Source organism: Symphalangus syndactylus, chromosome 5 (assembly GCF_028878055.3).
Source record: "Symphalangus syndactylus isolate Jambi chromosome 5, NHGRI_mSymSyn1-v2.1_pri, whole genome shotgun sequence".
NCBI lineage: Eukaryota > Metazoa > Chordata > Mammalia > Primates > Hylobatidae > Symphalangus > Symphalangus syndactylus.
In genome coordinates, this window is record NC_072427.2 from 149,235,440 (window position 1) to 149,261,706 (window position 26,267).

Consider the following 26,267-nt stretch of genomic DNA (forward strand, 5'->3'; position numbering starts at 1 on the left):
GGTGGCCGGGCAGAGGCGCTCCTCACTTCCCAGACGGTGGGTGGCCGGGCAGAGGCGCTCCTCACTTCCCAGACGATGGGTGGCTGTGCAGAGGCGCTCCTCACTTCTTCCCGGATGGGGCGCCCGGGCAGAGGCGCTCCTCATTTCTTCCCAGACGGGGCAGCCGGGCAGAGGCGCTCCTCACTTCTTCCCGGACGGGGCGGCCGGGCAGAGGCGCTCCTCACTTCCCAGACGGGGCGGCCGGGCAGAGGCGCTCCTCACTTCTTCCCGGACGGGGCGGCCGGGCAGAGGCGCTCCTCACTTCTTCCCGGACGGGGCGGCCGGGCAGAGGCGCTCCTCACTTCTTCCCGGACGGGGCGGCCGGGCAGAGGCGCTCCTCACTTCTTCCCGGACGGGGCGGCCGGGCAGAGGCGCTCCTCACTTCTTCCCGGACGGGGCGGCCGGGCAGAGGCGCTCCTCACTTCTTCCCGGACGGGGCGGCCGGGCAGAGGCGCTGCTCACTTCCCAGACGGGGCGGCCGGGCAGAGGCGCTCCTCACTTCTTCCCGGACGGGGCGGCCGGGCAGAGGCGCTCCTCACTTCTTCCCGGACGGGGCGGCCGGGCAGAGGCGCTCCTCACTTCTTCCCGGACGGGGTGGCCGGGCAGAGGCGCTCCTCACTTCTTCCCGGACGGGGCGGCCGGGCAGAGGCGCTGCTCACTTCCCAGACGGGGCGGCCGGGTAGGGGCGCTCCTCACTTCCCAGACGGGGCGGCCGGGCAGAGGCGCTCCTCACTTCCCAGACGGGGCGGCCGGGCAGAGGCGCTCCTCACTTCCCAGACGGTGGGTGGCCGGGCAGAGGCGCTCCTCACTTCCCAGACGATGGGTGACCGGGCAGAGGCGCTCCTCACTTCTTCCCGGACGGGGCGGCCGGGCAGAGGCGCTCCTCACTTCTTCCCAGACGGGGCGGCCGGGCAGAGGCGCTCCTCACTTCTTCCCGGACGGGGCGCCCGGGCAGAGGCGCTCCTCACTTCTTCCCGGACGGGGCGGCCGGGCAGAGGCGCTCCTCACTTCTTCCCGGACGGGGGCGGCCGGGCAGAGGCGCTCCTCACTTCTTCCCGGACGGGGCGGCCGGGCAGAGGCGCTCCTCACTTCTTCCCGGATGGGGCAGCCGGGCAGAGGCGCTCCTCACTTCTTCCCGGGCGGGGCAGCCGGGCAGAGGCGCTCCTCACTTCTTCCCGGGCGGGGCGGCCGGGCAGAGGCGCTCCTCACTTCTTCCCGGGCGGGGCGGCCGGGCAGAGGCGCTCCTCACTTCTTCCCGGACGGGGCGGCCGGGCGGAGGCGCTCCTCACTTCCCAGACGATGGGTGGCCGGGCAGAGGTGCTCCTCACTTCCCAAACGGTGGGTGGCCGGGCAGAGGCGCTCCTCACTTCCCAGACGGTGGGTGGCCGGGCAGAGGCGCTCCTCACTTCCCAGACGGTGGGTGGCCGGGCAGAGGGGCTCCTCACTTCCCAGACGGTGGGTGGCCGGGCAGAGGGGCTCCTCACTTCCCAGACGGTGGGTGGCCGGGCAGAGGCGCTCCTCACTTCCCAGACGGTGGGTGGCCGGGCAGAGGGGCTCCTCACTTCCCAGACGGTGGGTGGCCGGGCAGAGGCGCTCCTCACTTCCCAGACGGTGGGTGGCCGGGCAGAGGCGCTCCTCACTTCCCAGACGGTGGGTGGCCGGGCAGAGGCGCTCCTCACTTCCCAGACGGTGGGTGGCCGGGCAGAGGCGCTCCTCTCTTCCCAGACGGTGGGTGGCCGGGCAGAGGCGCTCCTCACTTCCCAGACGGGGCGGCCGGGCAGAGGCACTGCTCACTTCCCAGACGGGGCGGCCGGGTAGAGGCGCTCCTCACTTCCCAGACGGGGCGGCCGGGCAGAGGCGCTCCTCACTTCTTCCCGGACGGGGCGGCCGGGCAGAGGCGCTCCTCACTTCTTCCCGGACGGGGGCGGCCGGGCAGAGGCGCTCCTCACTTCTTCCCGGATGGGGCGGCCGGGCAGAGGCGCTCCTCACTTCTTCCCGGATGGGGCGGCCGGGCAGAGGCGCTCCTCACTTCTTCCCGGGCGGGGCGGCCGGGCAGAGGCGCTCCTCACTTCTTCCCGGGCGGGGCAGCCGGGCAGAGGCGCTCCTCACTTCTTCCCGGACGGGGCGGCCGGGCGGAGGCGCTCCTCACTTCCCAGACGATGGGTGGCCGGGCAGAGGCGCTCCTCACTTCCCAGACGGTGGGTGGCCGGGCAGAGGGGCTCCTCACTTCCCAGACGGTGGGTGGCCGGGCAGAGGCGCTCCTCACTTCCCAGACGGTGGGTGGCCGGGCAGAGGCGCTCCTCACTTCCCAGACGGTGGGTGGCCGGGCAGAGGCGCTCCTCACTTCCCAGACGGTGGGTGGCCGGGCAGAGGCGCTCCTCACTTCCCAGACGGTGGGTGGCCGGGCAGAGGCGCTCCTCACTTCCCAGACGGTGAGTGGCCGGGCAGAGGCGCTCCTCACTTCCCAGACGGGGCGGCCGGGCAGAGGCACTGCTCACTTCCCAGACGGGGCGGCCGGGTAGAGGCGCTCCTCACTTCCCAGACGGGGCGGCCGGTCAGAGGCGCTCCTCACTTCCCAGACGGTGGGTGGCCGGGCAGAGGCGCTCCTCACTTCCCAGACGATGGGTGGCCGGGCAGAGGCGCTCCTCACTTCTTCCCGGACGGGGACGGCCGGGCAGAGGCGCTCCTCACTCCTTCCCGGACGGGGCGGCCGGGCAGAGGCGCTCCTCACTTCTTCCCGGACGGGGCGGCCGGGCAGAGGCGCTCCTCACTTCTTCCCGGGCGGGGCGGCCGGGCAGAGGCGCTCCTCACTTCTTCCCGGGCGGGGCGGCCGGGCAGAGGCGCTCCTCACTTCTTCCCGGGCGGGGCGGCCGGGCAGAGGCGCTCCTCACTTCTTCCCGGGCGGGGCAGCCGGGCAGAGGCGCTCCTCACTTCCCAGACGATGGGTGGCCGGGCAGAGGCGCTCCTCACTTCCCAGACGATGGGTGGCCGGGCAGAGGCGCTCCTCACTTCCCAGACGATGGGCGGCCGGGCAGAGGCGCTCCTCACTTCCCAGACGATGGGTGGCCGGGCAGAGGCGCTCCTCACTTTCCAGACGGTGGGTGGCCGGGCAGAGGCGCTCCTCACTTCCCAGACGGTGGGTGGCCGGGCAGAGGCGCTCCTCACTTCCCAGACGGTGGGTGGCCGGGCAGAGGCGCTCCTCACTTCCCAGACGGTGGGTGGCCGGGCAGAGGCGCTCCTCACCTCCCAGACGGGGCGGCCGGGCAGAGGCGCTCCTCACCTCCCAGACGGGGCGGCCGGGCAGAGGTGCTCCTCACCTCCCAGACGGGGCGGCCGGGCAGAGGCGCTCCCCACCTTCCAGATGGGGCGGCGGCCGGGCAGGGGCTGCAATCCCAGCACCCTGGCAGGCCAAGGCAGGCGGCCGGGGGGTAGAGGCTGCCGCGAGGCCAGACCACGCCACCGCCCTCCAGCCCGGGCAACACCGAGCACTGGGTGAGCGAGACTCCGTCTGTAGTCCCAGTACCTCGGGAGGCTGAGGCGGGCAGAGCACTCGGCGTCAGGAGCTGGCGACCAGCGTGGCCAAGATGGCGAACGCGTGCCTGCATCCAAAGGAGAAAAGGCAGGCAGCGGTGGCGGGCGCCGGTAGTCCCAGGCAGTCCGTGGCGCGGGCAGCAGCAAGCCGAGTAGATTGTAGCCTGGGCCAGAGAGAGAGAGAGAGAAAGAAAGAAAGAAAGAAAGAAAGAAAGAAAGAAAGAAAGAAAGAAAGAAAGAAAGAAAGAAAGAAAGAAAGAAAGAAAGAAAGAAAGAAAGAAAGAAAGAAAGAAAGAAAGAAAGAAAGAAAGAAAGAAAGAAAGAAAGAAAGAAAGAAAGAAAGAAAGAAAGAAAGAAAGGAAGGAAGGAAGGAAGGAAGGAAGGAAGGAAGGAAGGAAGGAAGGAAGGAAGGAAGGAAGGAAGGAAGGAAGGAAGGAAGGAAGGAAGGAAGGAAGGAAGGAAGGAAGGAAGCTTCCCTTTGTATTTTCTTTTGATACATCTTTTGTAGTAGATTCTGCTTTAATCTATTAATTAGAGTTATTTAAAAATCCCTATTGCATCGTTCTGACATCTGAATCAAGCTTAGCTTCATTGATTGCCTTATTTCCTGACAATGGGATTTTATTTTATTTTATTTGTTTATTGAATGCCATACATTGAGTATAAAATGACAGTGGAAACTGAGGTGAGCAGTATTATGCCTACATGCCTCTTCCATTCCATCAGGTCAGTAGTGAGGAGAGTGGAGTCAATCTAGTTGAGTGAGGTTTTGTTGTTGCAAGAGTCACCTTCAGTGCACTGCACTACAAACTTCAGATTCCTTCAGTGATAGTACGCTATTACCTTATGCTTTGTGTGAGTCCTGGAGTGCTGAATTTGTCCTCATTGTTTCTTTTCCACTCTCAGATTTCAGCAGTCCCTGCATGCCTGTGCCACAACGGGGTATTTCTCCATGCCCCTCCCGCTCCCCTAGAGTCAGGCTGTTGATATTTGTTGCTCAGTGATAAATGGAGCTTATCACTTATTTACTAGAAGTGGGGCTGTGGAGGGAAATAGGGCAGTTTTGTTCTCATGCCTCAGTCTTAGGCAGGCTCTGTGCACTCAAGCCTCAGAAATGACGGTTTCTTAGAATTCATGCCCTCCCTCTGCCCCTCACAATTAAACCCTGTCCTTTACTGGTACAGACTCTTGGGTGGGAGACAGTTTCCTGCCCTTCCTCAGCAGTAACAGACTTCTAATTTGTAATTTTGCAGAATCTCGGGCCTAGGAGAGTTTCCAACCTTTTCACCAAGGACCATCGGCTGTATGTGCAACCCACCTCGGGCTTCAGAAGCAGTGGGTCTTTGCCTAGGTCCTTGGGTCAGGTCCCTTCTTCCGTTTAAGGCTTTCGATTTGAATAAGAGATGATTCCAGGAAGTGCATGGTTTTTCATACCTGTGTGCAACTTAAGGGGACTGACTCTCTTTGGTCTCTTACCTTACCCATTATCTTCCTTATGAGGTCTATGGAAATGACCTTGTGCGTGAGGGCAAACTGCTCTTGTGTTTGAAGCTCCCAGTTATTACACTCTGTCATGCTAACTTATACTCATCTTTCTGAATTTTTAAAATTTTAGCTATTTCTTCTTACTTTTACGGGGACTATCGCATCCTCCCATTCTCTGTCAAATGTAAAACTATTCACATATCCCAGTTTTCCTTGGATGGACTTGGCATTTAAAAAAAATTCTGTTCTTCTGGTTACCTTACAACTTCAGCTCTCTGATGAGCTCAAGAAAAGTTATAATTTCACAGATTATCCAGATTTCTTTTGTTGTTAGGCTGGGAACTATATTCTCTTGCAATCGTCTACATCATAAGTGGAAACAGAACCTCTGGTGGTGGGTAAATAGATCCTATTCACTGTTCTTCTTACCCTTTAGTTCTTCCATCAATGTGTGGACAGAGCTCTCATTTCCCTCTTGTGTTTTATGTTGCAGGCTTTTGGGAAATTAAATATATTGCTCCTTGGTAGATTTTTTCTCATCAGGCATCCATAGTCATTATTTATCTAAGGGGAAATTGCATTTTAGAGGCTTAACTGGTAATTTACAAACTTCATAAACTTGTAATAAAAATATATGAGTTGGTAAATTTTCTTTTTAGAAGAAATCACTTTTCATTCTAAAAGTAATTTATTAACAAAGTAGAAAAATTTTAAGGAAGATAGAAATAAAGAAATACAGTGACATCAGCAAGATGGCAAAATAGAAAGTCCCCAGGCCTCACCCTTATACTGAAACACCTATTTAACAACCATCTATATACAAAATACACCTTTATGAGAGCTCTGGTTTTCAGGTAAGAGGTTGCGGAACCCTGGTGGAGCTCAAGACCTAGAAAAACTTCATTGAGAATGCAGGCTCATGCTTTCTGGCAGCAGAGCCACCAACCATGGGCCTGGAAGCAGCCTTGCTCACTTGAACACCTAGTGACAGCTCTGCCTGTTCACTGCTCATAAGGAACTCTGCCCATATACAGACCCTACAGGAACCTGGCTTCCCATGTCCCCAATGGCATGACCACTTCCACAGAGCAGAGGACTTGGTGACAGATCCGCCCACTTTCCCACAGACCCAGGGGCAGCCCTGCTCATCTGCCCGTGGACCCATCAGCAACCTTGACTGCTCATGGAAACCAAATGCAGCCCTACTCTCATGCAGATCCCAACAGAATCTCTGACTGTCTGTGGCGCAGCAACCCAGTCCTCTAGTGGACCTTGGAAGCAAGCCCACCTGCTCACATACCCAGCAGCAGGCCAGCCCACCGACAGACTCTGGCAACAGGCCCACCCACGGACCATGGCAGCAGATCCACCCTTGGACCCCACCCAGCTTAGACTGCCCACAGACACTGCCTGCTGACTCTGACAGCTGATCCACCCATAATCTCTGACCAGCATGACTGATGAAGGTCTTTGCCTGCTGAAAACAGTCAGTAAGAACTGGAAGAGGTGACTACTTCTCAAATGCACAGACACTAGTCTAAGGCTACAAGGATCACAAAGAATCAGGAATTCTCGATACTACCTTATTAGGAGCTGAAAAAGGCTCCAGTAACTTACCCTAAATAAATTGATATCCATAATCTGCTTGGCAAAGAACTCAAAATAATTGTCTTAAATGAGCTGCAAGAGAACAGACAACTAAACAAAATTAGGAGTATAACATGTCAACAAAATGAGAAGTTCAACAAACATATAGAAATAATAAAAAAGAGCCAAAGTGAAATCCTAGAACTGAAGAATACAATGACTGAACTAAAAAACTTAATACAGAACTTCAGTAGCATACTTGGTCAAGCAGAAGAAGAAATCATTGTACTTAAAGACAATGAAATTTGAAATTATCCAGTAGGAGGAACAGAAAAGTTAAAAAGTGAAGAAAGTGGGGCCGGGCGCAGTGGTTCACGCCTGTAATCCCAGCACTTTGGGAGGCCGAGACAGGTGGATCGCCTGAGGTCAGGAGTTCGAGGCTAGCCTAGCCAACATGGTGAAACCCCATCTCTACTAAAAATACAAAAATTAGCCAGGCATGGTGGTGCAAGCCTGTAATCCCAGCTACTCGAGAGGCTGAGGCAGGAGAATTGCTTGAACCCGGGAGGCGGGGGTGGCAGTGAGCCGAGATTATGCCACTGCACTCCAGCCTGGGCTACAAGAGTGAAACTCCGTCTCAAAAAAAAAAAAAAAAAAAAAAAGTGAAGAAAGCCTAAGGTCTTATGGGACACCATAGAGTGAACCAATATGTGCATTCTAGGAGACTCAGAAGGAGAAGAAAGAAAGAAAAAGAGGAAGAAAGCTTATTAAGGGAATAATTGCTAAAAACTTTCCAAATCTAGGAAGAGAAATGAACATCCAAATTCATGAAGTCTCAATGTACCCAAGTACATTGAACCCAAAGAGGTTAACACTGAGTCACCTTAAAATTGAATTTGATGGACTGGATTAAGAAAATGTGGCATATATACACCATGGAATACTATGCAGCCATAAAAAATGATGAGTTCATGTCCTTTGTAGGGACATGGATGAAGCTGGAAACCATCATTCTCAGCAAACTATTGCAACGACAAAAAACCAAACACCACATGTTCTGACTCATAGGTGGGAATTGAACAATGAGAACACATGAACACAGGAAGGGGAACATCACACACTGGGGCCTGTTGTGGGGTGGGGAGAGGGGGGAGGGATAGCATTAGGAGATATACCTAATGTAAATGACGAGTTAATGGGTGCAGCACACCAGCATGGCACATGTATACATATGTAACAAACCTGCACGTTGTGCACATGTACCCTAGAACTTAAAGTATAGTAAAAATATAAATAAATAAATAAATAAATAAATAAAATAAAAATAAATAGAAAAAATAAAAAAATTGAATTCTCAAAAGTCAAGTAGAGAATTTTGAAAGCAACAAGAAAAAAGTAACTTATCACAAACAAGGGAACCATTATGAGGCTACTAGTGGACTTCTCAGCAGAAACCTTGCAGGTGAGGAGAGAGTGGGATGATATATTCAAAGTACTGAAATTTAAAAAACCTGCCAACCAAGAGTACTATATCTAGGTCAAAGAATAAATCAAAAAAGGAAATTAGAAAATATCTCAAGACAAATGAAAATGAAAGCACAACGTATTAAAACTTGTGAGAGGCAGCAAAAGCAGTACTAAAAGAAAGTTTATAGTGGTAAATGACTACATTTAAGAAGAAGAAAGATCTCAAATAATTAATTTTATGTCTCAAGTAACTACAAAAGAGGAAAAAACTAAGCCCAAAATTGGTAGGAGGGAAGAAATAATATAGATGAGGGAATAAATAAATATAAGACGGGATATGAAAACAGAAAAACAAAAAATTGATGAAGCTAAGAGTTTGTTGACAAATCCTTAGTTAGACTAATGAAAAGGAAAGAAGTTGCAAATAAATAGAAATGAAGGATGAGACTTTGCACCTGATGTTACAGAAATTAAAAGGAATTATTATGAACAGTTATACATCAACAAATTGGACAATCTAGAATAAATGGATAAATGCTTAGAAACATATAATCAACAAGATTGAATCAAGGATAAATAGGAAGCCTGTACAGACCAATGACAAATAAGTAGATTCAAGCAATAATTGAAAACAAACAAACAAAATGAAACAAAACAAAACAAAACTCCCAGCAAAGAAAAGCCCAGGAACAGATAGTTTCATGGATGAATCTTTCCAAACATTCAAAGAAAAATTAATACCGATACTTCTTAAAGTCTTCCAAAAAACAGGAAAAGAGGAGAGACTTACAAATTCTTCCTGAGGCCAGCACCACCCTGATACAAAATCCAGACGGAGACACTACAAGAAGATAACTATAGGTCAACATCCCTGATGAACGTAGATGCAAAAATATTCAACAAAATACCAGTAAATCAAACTCAGCAGCACTTTAAAAGGATCAGACACCATGACCAAGAAGGATTTTTTTCTTAGGATACAAGGATGGTTCAACATATGCAAATCAATAAATGAAGATAAAAATCACATGAACATCTCAATAGATGGAGAAAAAAATTGACAAAAATCAACACTGTTTCACGATTTAAAATTCTCAACAAATTAAAAATAGAAAGAACTTACATCTCAACAAGTTAGGAGTGGAAGGAACATGACTGTCAATGAATTAGGAATAGAAGGAACTAACATCAACACAATAGAAGTCATTCACGAAAATCTCATGGCTAACATCATATTCAATAGTAAAAAAAGTTTTTTTTCTAAGATCTGGAATAAGGCAAAAATGTCCTTTCTTACCTCTCACATTCAACATAGTATTTCTAGCAAGAGCAGTTAGGCAAGAAAAAGAAATAAAAGCCATCAAATTGGAAAGGAAGAAGTAAAATTGCCTTAGTTTCCAGATGACATGATCTCATATGCAGAAAACCCTAAAGACTCTACCAAAAAAGCTTTTAGAAATAATAAATTCAGTATAGTTGCAGGATACTAAATCAACACGCAAAAATCATTTGCATTTCTGTACACTAACAACCTATCTAAAAAGAAAATTAAGAAAAAAGTACCATTCACAATAGCATCAAAAAGAATAAAATACCTAGGAATAAGTTTAACCAAGAGAGTGAAAGATTTGCACATTGAAAACTATAAAACGTTCATAAAAGAAATTAAAGAGGACATAAATAAAAGGAAGGTGTGAAAGGAAAATAAAACCTTGGGACCCCAATTCACTCTGCCAAAATGAAAAAATTAAGCTGAAAGCTGAGTGATGCAAGAAGCTGCCCTCCCTTTTGTTCCTAAGCAGACAGCTACAGATAAAAGGCTAAATATCTCCACAGGCAGCTGCTCTATGTTCACCTTATATTAAGTGCCGATTTGCTGAGCACAAGATGAATACTTAATTGACTATTCTGCTACCTGCTCATTTTCTCCTGCAACATGTGGATGACCATACCATACCCTCCCTCTTTCCCCTCCAGCCCACTAGCCCAATATTTCCCCTTTAAATATTGAAGCCCTTAAATTCATCTTTGGAGAAAGGTACCCATACATATTGAAACGCTTAAATTCATCTTTGGAGGAAGGCACCGATAAATATTGAAACCCTTAAATTCGTCTTTGGAGGAAGGCACTGATAAATATTGAAACCCTTAAATTCATCTTTGGAGGAAGGCACAGACCACAGACTGTTTCTGCGACTCCGTGTTTTTTTCTTCCAGGCATGTCCTTAACCTTAGCAAAATAAACTTCTAAATTGATTGAGACCTGTCTCAGAATAAGTTTTGGTTTACAAAGTATACCTTGTGTTCATGGATCTGAAGAATGAATACTGTTAAACTGTTCATACTACTTACTCTTCAATAAATGATATTAGGAAAACTGGGTATCCACATGCATAAGAATGAAGTTGGACTCTGATTTTATACCATACAAAAGCCCAACTTAAAATGGATTAAAGACTTAAATGTAAAACCTGAAACAATAGAACTCTTAAAACAGGGAAAAAAAGCTTCTACACATTGGACTTGGCAATTATTTCTTAGATATGGCACAGAAAGCACAAGCAACAAAAGCAAAAATAGACAAATGGGAATATATCAAACTAAAATGCTTCTACACAGCAAAGGAAACAATCAACAGAGTGAAAGTCAATATGCAGAATGGGAGAAAATATTTGCAAACCATATATCTGGTAAGGGATTAATATCCAAAATATATAAGGAACTTCTACAATTCAATAGCAAAACAAATAAACACACAAAAAACCAAATAGCCTGATAAAAAAATTAAGTGAAGGACCTAAATAGACATTTCACCAAAGAAGACATACAAATGACCAACAGGTATAGGAGAAAGTGTTTAATGTCACAATTCTTCAGGGAAATGCAAATCAAAACCACAATAAGATATCACTTCACACTTATTAGAATGCTATTGTCCAACAACAAAAGATAAAAAGTGTTGGTGCAGATGCGGAGAAAAGGGAACCCTTGTTCACTGTTGGTGGCAATGCAGCCACTGTGGAATACAGTATGGAGGTTCCTCAAAAAATAAAAAATATAATTACCATGTGATTCAACAATCTCCCTTTTGGATGTATATCTGAAGGAATTAAAGTCAACATCTTGAGGAGATATCTGCACTCCTATATTCATAGCAGCATTATTCACAATTGCCAGAAGGTATAAGCCACCCAAGTGTCCATTGACAGATGCATGGATAAAGAAAATGTGGGCACACGTGGATATTATTCAGCCTTAAAAATAAGGAAATCCTGCCATTTGCTGCAGCATGGATGGACCTGGAGGACGTTATGCTAAGTGAAATAAGCCAGGCACAGAAGGACAAATACTGCATGATCCCACCTCTACGAGGAATCTAAAACCATCAAACTCATAGATCCAAAGAATAGAATAGTGGTTAACAGGGGCTGCAGAGAGGGGAAAATGAGGACATGTTGGTCAAACGGTACACAATTTCAGTTCTGCAATACATATATGCTCAGAGACCTACTGTGTAATATAGAGCCTATAGTTAACAATACTGTATTGTATACTTAAAAATCTGCTAAGCGGGTAGATCTCACATTAATTGCACTTAACACAAGAGAAAAGAATTTTTTAATTAAACAAGGGCGAGAGCAAAAGGAAACTTGGAGGTACTGGATAACTTTATGGATTGATTGGTGATGTTCTCGTGGGTGTATACTTATCTGCAAACTCATCAAGTTGTATATGTTCAACATGTACAGCTCTTTGTATGCCAACATACCTCAGTAAAGTGGCTTAAAAATAAAAAATAAAAACCACTCATAAGCCCATCATCCAAAGAAACCATTACTAATATTTTATTGGATTTCTTCTAGTCGTTTTTCAATAAGTGTGTGTATGTTGGTTTGCATACCCAAGTATACATGCCCAAATATATGATCTGTGTGTTTTGTTTAAATAAGCTAGTTCCAAAAAGGTGTGTTTTCTTATGGGTTGAGTGCTATGGCACTTATGAAATGATGATGTGTTATTCATGTTTGGTAAAGGTGCCAAAATGTATGGCATATTTTTAGTTTGCTATTGGGGCTGGATTCTTTCTTGTGGCTATTTCACATGAACAGCCAAGACAGGTGTGTGAATGTGATTCCAATGGAATGCACGTCATTCCAGAAAAGCTCAGTTGTTGATTCCTTGTACTGAGTCCTCCTCTTCCCCGTGCAACCTCCATCCCTTTGTTTTCGTCACAAGAGGAATGAGTATCTATGTTGACCCATCCTTAGGCATAGAACAAACATACGTAAGGAAAGTATATGATGTTCTTAATATGTGTTTCATTTTCTTTTCTTTCTTTCTTTTCCAGAAAGTATTTTGGAGAAAAAATTGGACTGTATTTTGCCTGGCTGGGATTATATACATCATTCCTCATCCCATCTTCTCTAATTGGAGTGATTGTGTTTCTTTATGGATGTGCAACAATTGAAGAAGATATTCCCAGGTAAATCAGTTGTAAAGAAAAGGGCTCAGTTGCCATATGTTAATAATTTGGAGTTTCATCCCAGTACAAGTACATTTCTCATGCCTCTTTCCAAAGCCCTCACCCTCTATCATTCTCCTTCGCTATGACACATGTAACTTTCCTCCAGAGACAGATCTAGGAGCTACAGATTCTGGGAATGGCTTCAGAGCCATGCTAGGCGAGGCCCACTTCCTCTTCTAGTCAAGCTCTTCTCCAGGGCAGGGGGATGTGTCTGATGTGGGCAGGCAGATAATTCCTGGTAAGAAAAATCATGCCAGAGAAATACTTTTTTCCTGTCTCTCCACTTCATCACTTCTTTTTCCTCTGGTTTCCCATAAGACCCAAGGCAAGGTGTGGGGAGTGACACTGGGTAGGAATCACATCTGTGTGGTCAGATGATGCTAGAATAAAGCAAGCTGAGAAAGCAAGCAGCTCTAATGCTGAGGAAAGCACAGCCTCTGTTTCAGGAAGTCAGAAACCGCAGGGAGGAGTAGCCCCAAGGTGGGACTCTTGGAGCGCCAAGAGATGGAATCAAAGCTAGTTTTTATGAGGAAGAGAGAACCCACAAAGGAAATATGGGATGAGTATGGTGGCTCACACCTGTAATCCCAGTGCTTTGGGAGGCCAAGGAGGGAGTATTGTTGGAGCCCAGGAATTTGGGACCAGCCTGGCCAACACAGTGAGACCCTATCTCTAAAAAAAAAAAAAATTTTAGCTGGGCTTGGTTTGGTGGCATGCACCTGTAGTCCCAGCTAATTGGGAGGCTGAGGCAGGAGAACTGCTTGAGCCCAGGAGCTTGAGCTTGCAGTGAGCTGTGATTGATTGTACCACTGCACTCTAGCCTAGGCGAAAGAGCAAGACCCCTCCGGAAAAAAAAAAAGGAAAAGGAAAGAAGCACTTAGACTGACAATGTTATATGTTAGCCATGTGACTGTACAGTTTACTCCCTGAAGCTTAGTATTCCTGGCTGTAAAATGGTAATCACGACGCCTAAGTCATGGTGTTGTGAGGATTAAAGGAGACTGTGTCTGACACATAGCAGAAGATTAATAAATAATTGTTGAATAAATCAAAATACGTGGAAATAGAGTACAAGAGACAAAAGAGACACTTAGCTAATATTTAGAATTTAAACACTCTTGCCATCTGCAGAATTGTGGTTGCAAACTGAAGCATGGTTAGTATGTTTTAATATTCTTTTGGATGCAAGCGGTAGAAATGCAGCTTGAACTAGATTAAGCAAAAAAGAAAATTTATTATAAGCGTTCAAGGAGCAATGGAATAGGGACTCCATTTATCTCCTGCCTCTGACTCTTTCTAGCATTTGTTGGTTTCACTGCATATTTTCTCCATTTGGATTAAACATTGCTGCTAGTAGCTCATGGGTGTTACACCTTAGAGCTTTATACTTGATTGGTCTCAAGTGAAAAAGTACTATGACTCCGTTTGACTTGGGTGGAGGCCCTGGACCAATTCACTGTGGCTAGGGGGCAGGATGGCTTTGTACCAACTTGATGTTCCCCCCATAGGCAGGTGGATGAGGACACTGGGCGGATCATTAGAGTTGGGGGTGGTAATGGGGAAAGTAATGGCCATTTTGAAGAAAAAACCAAACACTGTGCATTTTAGGAAGGGTATGCGTGTATCAGTGGGCAGAAACCTGCTTCCTGGCTCACCTGCTTCCTGCCTATTGGTGCATACCCTATAGAAATGGTCTTGCAAATCAGATCACCTGGAGATGATGTTGTCAATATCTAGAATAAAACTAAATCAATGTCAATCTATGCAAATGGTCTTGCAAATCAAATCAACTGAAGGTTATATTGTCAATATCTAGAATAAAGCTAAATCACTTGGTGTAAGAGACAGGAGTTTGGATTTTTTGGTATAAAACTCTAGTATCAATTGTCAAGTGTTTTTTTTTTGTTTGTTTGTTTGTTTTTGCAAGGTGAAGGGAAAAAGGAAGGGGGAGAGGGAGGGAGGCCTAGGGCAAGTGTTCTTGATTGGGAGTTCCGGGACCTTTATCACAGGAGATGGATTATTAGGGCTCTGTTTTCCCCAGCGCATCTAGCGTGAGGGAAGAGCTAATACTTATGAAATATGTACCTTGGGGGGGGATAATGCTAGGTGATTGTTATAAACTAGGTTCTTTGATCCTGTAAGAGATCAATGTTATACACGCCATAAATAGGCATAATTATTTCCACTGAACAGAGATTGAGAAACTGATGCTACATGAGGTCACATAAATTGTCCAATATCAACAACTAATAGTTGTCAGTGCTGGGAGTTGAACTCTGTTGCCTCCTGTTCCAAAGTCTTTGCTTTTTCTAATAAGCAGAGAAGTTTTCCGGAGGGCTCATATCCTCCCCCACAGCTCAGTAGCTTCACGTGGGCTTGCCTGTGTGTGTTCTAAGAAAACATGGCTTTTGGGTTTCCCTTGCCTTGTGATCCCTAGACATCTGGCCTCAGGTTGACCAAGGGTGGAAAACCCCATACCGTGCATAGGGAACCATTGCCACTGCAGTGGGTGGGGCACCAGTGGGCTGGTTTATATCAGGATTTAGAACTTGTGCCCTGAGTCCCCACGTGGTAATACACGTGGCAGCAACCACTACAGCTGGAAAGGACGTGGTCTGCACACGCTGCAATGATAGACGTCTACACACAGATGCACACACCCCACATTCACACACACTCATGCACGCGCACACAGATGTCTACACACAGACGCACACACCCACATTCACACACACTCATGCACGTGCAGATAGATGTCTACACACAGATGCACGCAGCTCACATTCACACACACCATGCACGTGCAGATAGATGTCTGCACACAGATGCACACAGCCACATTCACACACACTCATGCACGTGCACACAGATGTCTACACAGATGCACACACCCACATTGACACACACTCATGCACGTGCAGATAGATGTCTACACACAGACGCACACAGCTCACATTCACACACTCATGCACGTGCAGATAGATGTCTGCACACAGATGCACACAGCCACATTCATACACACTCTTGCACATGCAGGGCTATTCAAGTGTAAAGTGCAGTCGTTACTGTGGATGTGTCACATTGCCCGTCAGAGTGGATGGTGTTCTACAACTGTGGAAATGACAACAACCACTGGTGGGCTGTGGAATCAATTTAATGGGCTTTTAAGTGGACTAAAACAAGATGGGGTAAGACAGGCTAGAATGCAATAAATATTAGTATTCATTATAAGAAGGATGGGTAAGTGTTGCTTCATTAGATTTTGTTTCAGTTTTATAAGTGTGTTTGTGAGAGTGAGGGTATGTGTTTGCATACTGAAATCTGATGTAACAGATTGTTTTAACTGTAGGTCACAGTCAAAAACGTTTAAAATTACTACAAAATTGAAGTTTTGGATGTTGTTTTTTCAGACTCAGGATGGGGCCTGGCAAATCAGGAAGGTGTAAATACTAGAAAAAAGTAAACATTTTAATAGATTTCTTTAAAAACAGAGGAACTGTTTTTTAAACATAATTGTAAATTCATCAGAAGTCCAACTTCTGTGGGTCTGATGGGAACTCAGGAAATGCCACTCCTTATAAACAAAGGGATATTCTCTAAAAACCAATATTGAATCTAAAGAAACACATACTCTAAGGGTTTGTGTCTATCAGCCACTCATAACTGTGATTAAAAACTTACAGTATTCCTGGGATTATTTTAGAGGTTGCTAATTTTGTCATCAAGCCTGAAATTTACTATCTCTCACTTTTTAAAACTTTTTTATTTTGAAAAATTTTAGATTCACAGCACAGGAACTTGCAAAGATAGTACAGAGGGGCCCAGTGTACACTTCCTCTAGTTTCCTCCCATGGTTTCGTCTTATGTAACTACGGCACAACATCAAAACCAGAAAACTGACATTGATTAGGTGGAACTTTAAATGATACCTTTTATTCCCAGTAATTTAACTTTGATATGTGAAATATAAGCATAAGCTTGTAAGTAATACTTCCATGCGTGCATGATACCTCTATAGAACTTCCCTGTCTCTACTCACCAAGGGATTGATTTCATTTGTTAAGCACTTACATGAACAGAGAACACCAGGACATTTTTTAAAAAGCTGATTAATCTAAACCATATTGAAAAAAGATTGGTTACTTTAGGTCTGAGACCTTAATAGCAGCTGTTTAGTCTGAATTTCCTGAATGATTGCCTCTTTGTACCTTCTCCCGTTGTGCTAACAGGGCTCTGAATCACCTAATCCATGAGCAATGATTTACCCTGAAGAATGTTGCTCACTTTAGGGTCTTGGTTCAATGGACTGTCAAGCCGTTTATCAAGCTTCTTAGGCTTTCTAGAGAAAATAATAAATCAAAGGAATACAGCATTGGATTTATAGCCACAGTTACTTCTCACTAGAAACCTGTGGATTGTGCAGCTTAGTGAATACCCTAGACCTGATTTCCATTCTAGGCAGGCTTCCCTCATCTTTCAGCTTGTCTAGAGGCAGCCTCTCTCAGAAAATACAAAGTCATTTCGATGTCATTCTTAGCCAGAATTCCTCTAGAATTCTGTTAAAATTGATTACATCAAAAACCCTCCAATACATATATAAAGCATTCTGACTTCACATTTAAATGATTTGAGGAGAATCCATACCATGGTGGCTGCCATCTTGTACAAATGATGGATAGTTACCTGCACTCTAATTTAAAGACAAGTAATTTACACAGCACTTAGGTTTCAAAGTGCTTTGCACCCACTTGGCTGCTAATACGTTTTTCATTCCTGACCTTTAAGCATTGACTAGTTCCAACTAGGATTCAGTTGACTAGGTTTCTGTCTCTCCTCAGTCCATGCTTAAAAGAAAAAACCACTGAGTTAAATGAAGTCCCTACACATGAAGAGTCCCTAACACATGAAGAGTCCCTAACACATGAAGAGCAGCATTGAGGAACTCATATGTTCTTGGACGTGACTTAAAAGCGAAAGTCTTTTACTAGAATTTATACAGACAAGTGGTTTTCTGTGTAAATCTGTTTTCTAAGGGGGTACTTTCCTCTCTGAAAGTAGCAATTCCTTCTCAACTACTTAGCAAACACAGGGCTGACCCAGAAGGCATAAACGGGGCTCTCTAGTCACCAAGCAGAACATGCCCAGGTGAAACTAGCACAGCTGAATGTATTATTAAGATATGACTATTTAATATTTTCGATGTGGATGAGTCATTTTTATTGACCTTTGCCAACGGAGAGCTTAGCAGCGAGTCAGCGGAGGAACTGGGGTTTATCCTCAGGGACCCAGAATTTCCATTCTCTCACACAGAAGGCCTTTCCCTCCTGTGGACTTAGTAGCTCATTAAAAACAGAAGCCTAGAAACTGGGACTTGACAGCAAGTAGAAGTCCTCAGTAAATCTGCCACCCTTGAACTTCTTAATGAAGGGGGAAATAGACCCAGGCATCCTTTGGCTTTGCAGGTTTCCTCTGAGCACTGGCTTTAGCACACAGGGCACCAGCTTGCTCTCCCTAGCCGTGGCTCCCACTTGTGAGCCATGCTCTGTAGCGCCCTCTGCTGCTTCTTTCTGTGGGAAACAGCTGTGGTTCTCAGCGCTGGATCCCCTGCCTCCCCATCATTGTCTCCAGCTGCCCTGTAAGAACAGCCAATGCTTTGCTTTCGTGAAATCTTAAGTTCTCCACCCTTTCCCCCTGAACCATGAGCTTAACCATCCTCCCATATCCCTGGGAGAATATTACACAACAGAGGGATGAGTTCATTCATTTTTCCTATCAGTGTATGGTATAGAGGGTTATTGGGAAAGTCAGTCAGGGCTGATTCTTCGGTTCTTATTTCCAAGCATTCATATGAGCCTAAATCTGTTGGATACAGCTAGTCAGCTAACGAGTGAATGGAATTTCAAATATATTCCTCAGTCCATTAAATGGAAATAAACTAAGAATAGGTTGGAATACAGGCCATTAGAGATTATTTGGTTCATGCTCCAAGTATCAAAGAATGTAGACCTTGGAAGAATTTGCCTTTTTCTTTCATTCTCCCTAATCTTATTTCATGGTTACAATAATTCTTATTAGGTTGAGGTTATTGATCTCCATTCTACAAGTGGCTCTGCAGCTCATGCTCTTAGAAAAGGGCTTTCCACCCAGATCTACTCCATTCTTCCCCATGTAAAACTTCTCCTTCTAGAGGTGAGAGCACGCACAGATCTAGCCACACACTCGTGTTTGTTTCTACTTGGGACCAGTATCACATGTTTGTGAGAAGCCAGTAGGCTTTACAAAAACAGCCTAGACTGAAGAATGGGTGATGAAATCCAGCTTCAGGCTGTGATTTATTCACAACTGTTGATGCATCCCATTCCACCAACCTCATGGACCCCAGATGTTCTGAAGGGACTTTATGAGGCATAATTTAATGCCCAATGTCTCTGACAGATCTCACTAACTTTCCAAGACACTTGTAGTGACAGGGAGCTCCATACTCCGTCTTTTTGTTGTTGTTTTTGAACAAAATATGAGTAACACTCTCCAGGTGAAGAATCCGATGCTAACTTCTTTAACATTCCTTACTTATGGAGTTGAAAAACTCAGCCATAGATTTGGAAATGGGAGCTATTTGGGGGATGTTTTTTTCTTGGAGTGGACCATGCCTGAGCTCCATCTGACCCAACAACCTCCATCTATTGCAGCAGAGAGATGTGTGACCAGCAGAATGCCTTCACCATGTGTCCCCTGTGTGACAAGTCCTGTGATTACTGGAACCTCAGCTCAGCCTGTGGGACCGCACGGGCCAGCCACCTGTTTGACAACCCTGCCACCGTCTTCTTCTCCATCTTCATGGCTCTGTGGGGTATGTGGCCATCACCAGGCTTGTTTATATGGGTGATTCCTTTACATGGGCACAGTGACCAAGCTCTAAAGCTCATCCCCTTCAGGTTACTTACTTTTGCATTTTTTCTTCCCATCCCAAGAAGTATTTTAAGGATAACACCTTTCTCTTCTTTACTCATATATGTGAATAAAAATAGGAATATCCTTCGTGTCTTTATCTGTTTTCTCTCAGATGTAGTCATGCTAACCATGTACTAGCCCCATGTGTGATTTATTCAGAATTTGAACCAATGCCTGTTTTGAAAACCTCTAGCACACCCGTAAGACTCCTCCAGGTACACTGACTTAGGTGAGATTATAGATATCATGCAGCACAATACTTAGAATGGTGGAGTGACTGCCGTGGTCACAGAGTTAGCTCATGGTAAAGGTGGGCTGAGATTTGGTCTCCTGACTCCTGTTCAGTGCGATTGTTAGGACATCATGAGTGTAGACTGTACTGTCCCTGCACTGTTTAATTTAATATTTAATGCCAGAGTAATGCTTTCAGTATTCCCACCAAAGGGATTTGTGGAGGAAAAAATAATTCCTTCATTTTTCTCCTCCTGCCTTCCTCCCAGAGTATGGAGTAATAAACTTGTTCTGAGCCATAGGTATCTGACTGTAAACACACACAGATACACACACACACACACACACACACACACACACACACACACACACTCTCCTATTCTCACAAACTGGAATAACGTGGGATAACCACCCCATGGTAACTGAGCATTTCTAAGAAGACACACCCATGAGTATTAGAAAAGGGACCAAGTCAACATGTGTCAGCCCATCTGAGTAGCCACCTGCTCCTTTACTCATCACCGAATGTGCAGGCCCTTGGTTTGCACATTGGATCACAGACCGGCAGGACCACAGTCCTGCTGCAGAGGCTGCTTGATTTATCACTGACTCCATGGGGCCCGGAGGATATGCCAGGATGGGCCCTGAGTCACACGTCCCTGAGAGTATGAGGAGAAGGAGGAGAGGGAGAGGCCTGTTCTCAGTGGTTCTTAGGAGAACTAGAACACAACCTTCCTCCATTCCCCGTGGGGACCTTCACTTGGGTGGAGACAGAACTTGACTGGAAAGATGCCCGTATTCCTAGGCCACCAAGAAAAATTTCCAGGGCACACTCTATTCTCTATTATCAGGGAAAGCAGCTGCGTTCCGGGAGCACACGGGCAGTGTTCAGCCCATCCAGAGTTGGAGCAGGGAGCAGGAGGAAATGGAATCGTGACCATAGAGTCCTGGGACTGACTGTTCACAGGCAGGGTCGGTAGAACACACTGAAGTTGGGGCTTGTTGCCTGGGAAATCACTGGCAGCTCTGTGTCTCCTTATCAAACAGGAGCGTCGTGGAATTGCCCCAAGATCCACCTGAACTGATTTGGAACCCAGAATACGTATTCATTTTTTGCTATATTACAACTCTAATGCCCATAATTTGTCTTGCAGATATTACCACCATTGAGTTGCTGAAGCCTAATAACTGCAGGTCTATAATCCTTCAAGAACTTTCTTGGGACACATAATCCCCTGTTGTAGAGAAACTTGGTTTTCAATTGTACTTCCTAGTTTCGGGTTTCAACAACTGCCTCTTCTCTTCCCTCGATAGCTATAATGAACAGCTACCTCCCACCCCTTCCGAGATCCTCAGTCATTTCCTGCCCCACCCCTGGACCCACTGTCTTCCTCTCACATCACAGTGCAGGGAAAGTACCCAGGGGTGGGATTGCGCCAGAGCTTCCTGGCATAGGGTAGGATTTGGTTTTGTGTTTTGACAGCCTTGCTGTGCTTTATGTGATTGTTCAGTTACAGCAGCCAAGAGCCTTTAGGCGAGATTGTCTACAAATTACAATTAAAAGTAATAGTAATGCCTGTCATTACCGTGATTATTATGATTAGTGGTGCTGTGCTGGGTGGGCCTGGGTCAAGGCCCAGGCCTCCCGGGAATAAGGCTGGGAAGAAATGGCTGTACATAGAGAGAGACTTGGGCTGCTGGTGGCAGTGGAAGGGGTGGTGTGGAGTCAGGAGGTCTTGGGGGATACCAGTCAGCAGGACCCAAGTCTGTTGGCTCCCCTGTGGCTCTGACTTCAAACTCCAGGGAATGATGGGAAAGAGAGTGAAGTCCTACTGAAAGGGAAGGAAAGAGACAGGGTTTCAGGACTCTTTTCTGAATAGAGGTTAAGGACACTGACCTAGGCAGACCTAATGTGTGTCTCAGTTCTGCTCTTTACCAGCTAGGGATCCCATAGCAGGTAAATGTGAACTTAGCTCTGTGTCACTAAAGTCAATACTCTTGACCAAGGTGCCCTGTTACCTTGGGCAGATTAATCTTTGGGCATCGTTGTCCTCATCTGTAAATTGAGTGAAATAATACCTACCCCACAGTGTTCTTGTGACAGGTGAATGAGGTATGCATGCAGAGCATGTAGTATAGTGCCTGGCATAGATGTGCACCCAGAACTGGGAGCTGCTCTCCGTCAGTATGGTGGTCCTCCCTTGCCCTCACGACTCATCTATCCATGACTCTTTTGCCCCTCTTATCATTCCTGCAGTCTGACTTCTCCCTTCATGGAGACGCCAGTTGGTCAGCACTCTGGGCACTGCTGTGTGCACAGCCCTCCTCGGGAACCAAGGAAGGAGCAGTAGGAAGAGGAGGGACTTACTACCATTCTTAGTATCCCCAGGCCAAAGCCAGTGTTGGGAGGTCAGAATACACACACTCGAGAAAGGCCTCAAATCTAAGGGAGAAAAACATGCAAATCAGTGCATGCAAAATGTTATGTCAGATGAAAACATGCAAATCAGTGCACCGTAATGTAGCTGCAAGTAAAACAAATGCAGCTTTAAGTAACTGTGTATTCAACCAGTGCACAGGTGTTCGATATTCTCAGTTCTGTGCTGTGACCGAGGTAGACATAGGCAGCTAAGAGCCAGGAAAACTTCACAGTCCTGTTATTACGTCACAGACATGAAGTGCCAGCCAAGAGTCAGGCATGGCATGTAGTGAAGTGTGCTCAGGCTCCTGCTAGGGGTGGGGTGGACCTGTAGGGATGGCCTCAGGGAATGTCATGTCCCTCCCTTTCCAGGGTGCCATGAATATAGGGCAGTAGGAGTGAGGAGGACAGGGCGCCATGGTGACTGATCTTATGGAAGAGGGGGACTTGAGCTGGGTCAGGATAGAATGAGGGTAGAAGCTGGGGGATAGCACAGGAGAGCAGGAAAATGTGCACACGTCGAGTATGGAGATGACGGTGAGGGGATGACCCAGCTGTAATGCAGGCATGAGATGTATGTTGTCAAATGGCAGGATGAGAGATTCAGATAGATAGTTCAGGCTCGCCTAGTCCTGGAATCCAGAGAGAGGAACTTAGACTATAAGGAGTCATTGAACATGTAGGCAGGTAGTGTTGGCACCCTTCCTTTGCCCACTCCTTCAGTGCCCAAATGCCATTGTCCTTCAAACATCAGCTCGGATGCCTCCTCTGGCAGGTAGCACTTCTCTTCGTAGGCCCACAGCTTTTTCATCTGTGTCATTCTTAAGGCCCTGATCACTTTATGTCTTGGATTGTAGTTGTTTACAATCTCTTCTCACAGATTGTAAACAACTTGAGAAGCAAAATCCACACGAAGTTAACCTAATCTCCCCGACAATGCCTGGAATGGTGTTTTGTACATTGCAGATACCTTAGTTGGGACTGGTGCTTTTGCAGGATTAGAAATTCACACAAACTTACGCAAATAACAAGAGATTTATTTTCAGAAAGCAAGAGACAAGCTCCTGGGTGTAGGAAATGAAATATAACCAGGCCTCTTGGGAACTGGAGCTAGAGATGCTGTGGGAAGCGAAGGCCTTCCCTCCTTTCAGGTGCTGCGTGGTCTTTCCCATGCCTGCTCCTCTGTATGTCTTTCAGTTTCAGTTTTCAAAGGAGGGAATCTGACTGCTCTGTCAGCAGGCCCTGGATCAGATGTCCAGCCCTGGTATAACAAACCGTGGCTGTAGGGTTGTGCTGGTGGGGGTATCAGTTTCTTCCTAGAGCATGCTGAGAAAGGCATGCTAGTCCTTCAGAGGGCCATGGGTGGGGCAGGCAAACTGATGGATGTGTAGGTGTGGCAGGCATTCTACAACTATTTGCTGAGCCAATGGAAGAATGAAAGCACACTACTTTACAGAGATTATTCTATCAGCTACATGCAGGATGGGCTGGAAGGCGGAAAGTCTGGAGTCAGGTAGAACTGTTAGGAGACTGTGATGTAACCTCAGAATGAGATGATTAGGGCCCAAATGAGGAAAGTGGTGCTGGGGATAGAAAGAAAGAAACGTAGGGAAAAAGTGACAGTGCTGATGAAGGTGAAAGAAGAAAGAATGTATGCGTAGGCAAGATGAGGCTTGTCTAAAAATCCTACAGACCCCTCCCTTTTTATTTTCTTCATCCTGCCATCCTTACTTTACCTCTCTGGATCAGTGTTTACCCTCTTCTCATAACTTAGAAGTGGAGAAAGGAGCACACGTGTGTGTGTGTGTTTGTGTGTGTGCGTGTGTGTGTGCGTGTGTGTGTTTGTGTGTTTGTGTGTGTGTGCATGTGTGCGTGCATGTGTGCGTGTGCGTGTGTGTTTGTGTGTGTGTGTTTTTGTGTGTGTGTGTGTGTGTGTAACATATCTATTGGCTCTCAAGGATGTGGAGTATTTCTATCAGTTTCACTTAGAAGTGGGAAAAAAAGGCTAAATGCATTAGAGAGCTCCTAAATTTAAAATCTGTTAGCTTATCCCCCACCTCCACTGGGAGCCCAAAGGGTACAGAATCCACTCTTCAAAAATAATCAAGATTTTTGTTGTTGTTGTTCTTTTTCAGCTACCATGTTCCTGGAAAACTGGAAGAGGCTACAGATGCGACTGGGCTACTTTTGGGACCTGACTGGCATAGAAGAGGAAGAAGTGAGTTCTCTCACGTATTTCTCACATACTTCTGTGGGCTTTTGCTTTGTTTTGATCCTGGAAATGGACTCTCTTGAGTGAGATAACCATGTATGTTTGCTGTCACTGGCTGGGTCTCACAGTGGCTGCCTGTGTAGCTTGGCTTCATGGACTGGGCCATGGTTGACCTACTCTGAGGCCAAGAGTTCAAGTACCCCCTCTTCCCTTGAGCTGGAGGGCATTGAGCCTGAGGTTTGGGCAGATGTCCCAGTGCCCTCCTCTGGGGAAAGAGGTGGCAGAAGATGCAAGAACAAGAGGCAAGAGGTAATCTTGAGATCATAAAGCCAGAGAATCAGGGATATGTCAGAATGCCCTAGGAGCCTCCTGAGGGCCAAAGGAGAGGCAGCGTGTCAGGTGCTGGTTGTCTTTGATGTCTGTGAATGAAGAAAGAAACACTGAACCTCTGTGGTATAAGCCCGTGCACTGTGTGTGAAACTGGGGAGTGGGGGAGGCGTGAGCTAAGGGAAAGGGTAGGTTCTTCTAGAGCAGTGTTCTGGACAGATGATCTTTAAATAATGCAAATAAATCAGCCTTCCCTCATAGCTCTTCTGAGGACTAGCCCCCCATTCTCGATGCTAGTGAGCCGATGACGGGCAGTGTGTCGTGCTTGCTCCCATGACCTATTCCCACCATAATTCCTGCTCCTCCAAAAGCAACCCCACTGCCACTCGGCCCTCCTCCCCTCTTCTTTCACTTCCAAGCTCAGCAAGCCCCTCTGTTCTGACCAGTAAAACCTTCAAGGCCTCCTGATACCAGGTGCCACCATGGATGGGATATCAAGCAGGGACTCTCAATAGTGTGGATATTCTGGGTGAGGGGCTGAGGGCTGTGTCTAGAAGGGCCAGGAGGCACTTTCAGTTGCCTGAGTACCCACTTGCAAGGGCTGGCCACAGCAGTAAGGTCACAGCAGTAAGGTGGCTGCAGGCAACACAAGCCTGCTCATTACTCTCCTACAGTGATTGCCTTGGACTAGGGACCTGGGGCCTTCTGGCCCTGACACTTTATGAGAAAGAAGTGGAATCCTTAATTTAGTCTCTTCCCAAGCCTGTATGTCCCCACATCTGTGGCATGTCACCATTTCTTCTCCTTAATGCTCTAAGTAGTCTACTTGCCTTTGAGCAGGTAGGCTGAAGAATGGCAGGACCCTCAGGGCAGCTGCATGGAATGGACTCTACCAGTGCAGGGTGTGTTGCCTGAAAGTGCTGGAAGGAGAGATGTAATGATATAGCCTTTCTCCACCTCCCGTGGGTTCTCACTTAATTGCATTCCCATCCCACTCCACCCCATTGCATTAGCATATATTGCGTACCCACTGTACTCCAGTCCTAGGTATTGTGCATATACCCTGAGGTAATACTATCATGAACTCTGTGGTGAAAGAGAGAATATACATATGCATTCTGCCTTCAGAGAGGATTCAAATTATTTAGGAAGATAAGCAACAGAGAATAATAAAGACAGTTGCATTTCTTGTAGGAAAATTCCCAAACTGGTCCTTCCAATAGAAAGAACTCTAGAAGTTTGAATATGGGTGATCTAGTGGGGAAATCTTTGTATTATTGGTCCCATCTGATTTAGCTGAAATATGTCTCATATACATGAGAGAGACAGAGAGAGAGGGAGGCTGGGGGAGGTGGATAGGGTACAGTGCCTACTCCCCTAATGCCATAGAATGTTTCCAAAAAAGAGAAGAAGATGCATTTTGGCATCCAAGCCTGTGCGGGGCCAGAGACAAGTTAAGTGTGTCTGCTAAGTAGAGTTGAGTAAGCCCTCAC

The 26,267-nt window shown here is 46.6% G+C and overlaps 1 protein-coding gene across 1 annotated transcript in view; it reads left to right on the plus strand.

Moving 5' to 3' along the window:
- The window catches only part of ANO2 (anoctamin 2), a 363,933-nt gene that overhangs the window by 165,622 nt on the left and 172,044 nt on the right, over positions 1–26,267 (plus strand). The window contains exons 10-12 of the mRNA XM_055281012.2: positions 12,458–12,592; positions 19,324–19,484; positions 24,371–24,453. Of these exons, the coding sequence (XP_055136987.2) occupies positions 12,458–12,592; positions 19,324–19,484; positions 24,371–24,453 (379 nt within the window). The remainder of the gene's footprint in view (positions 1–12,457; positions 12,593–19,323; positions 19,485–24,370; positions 24,454–26,267) is intronic.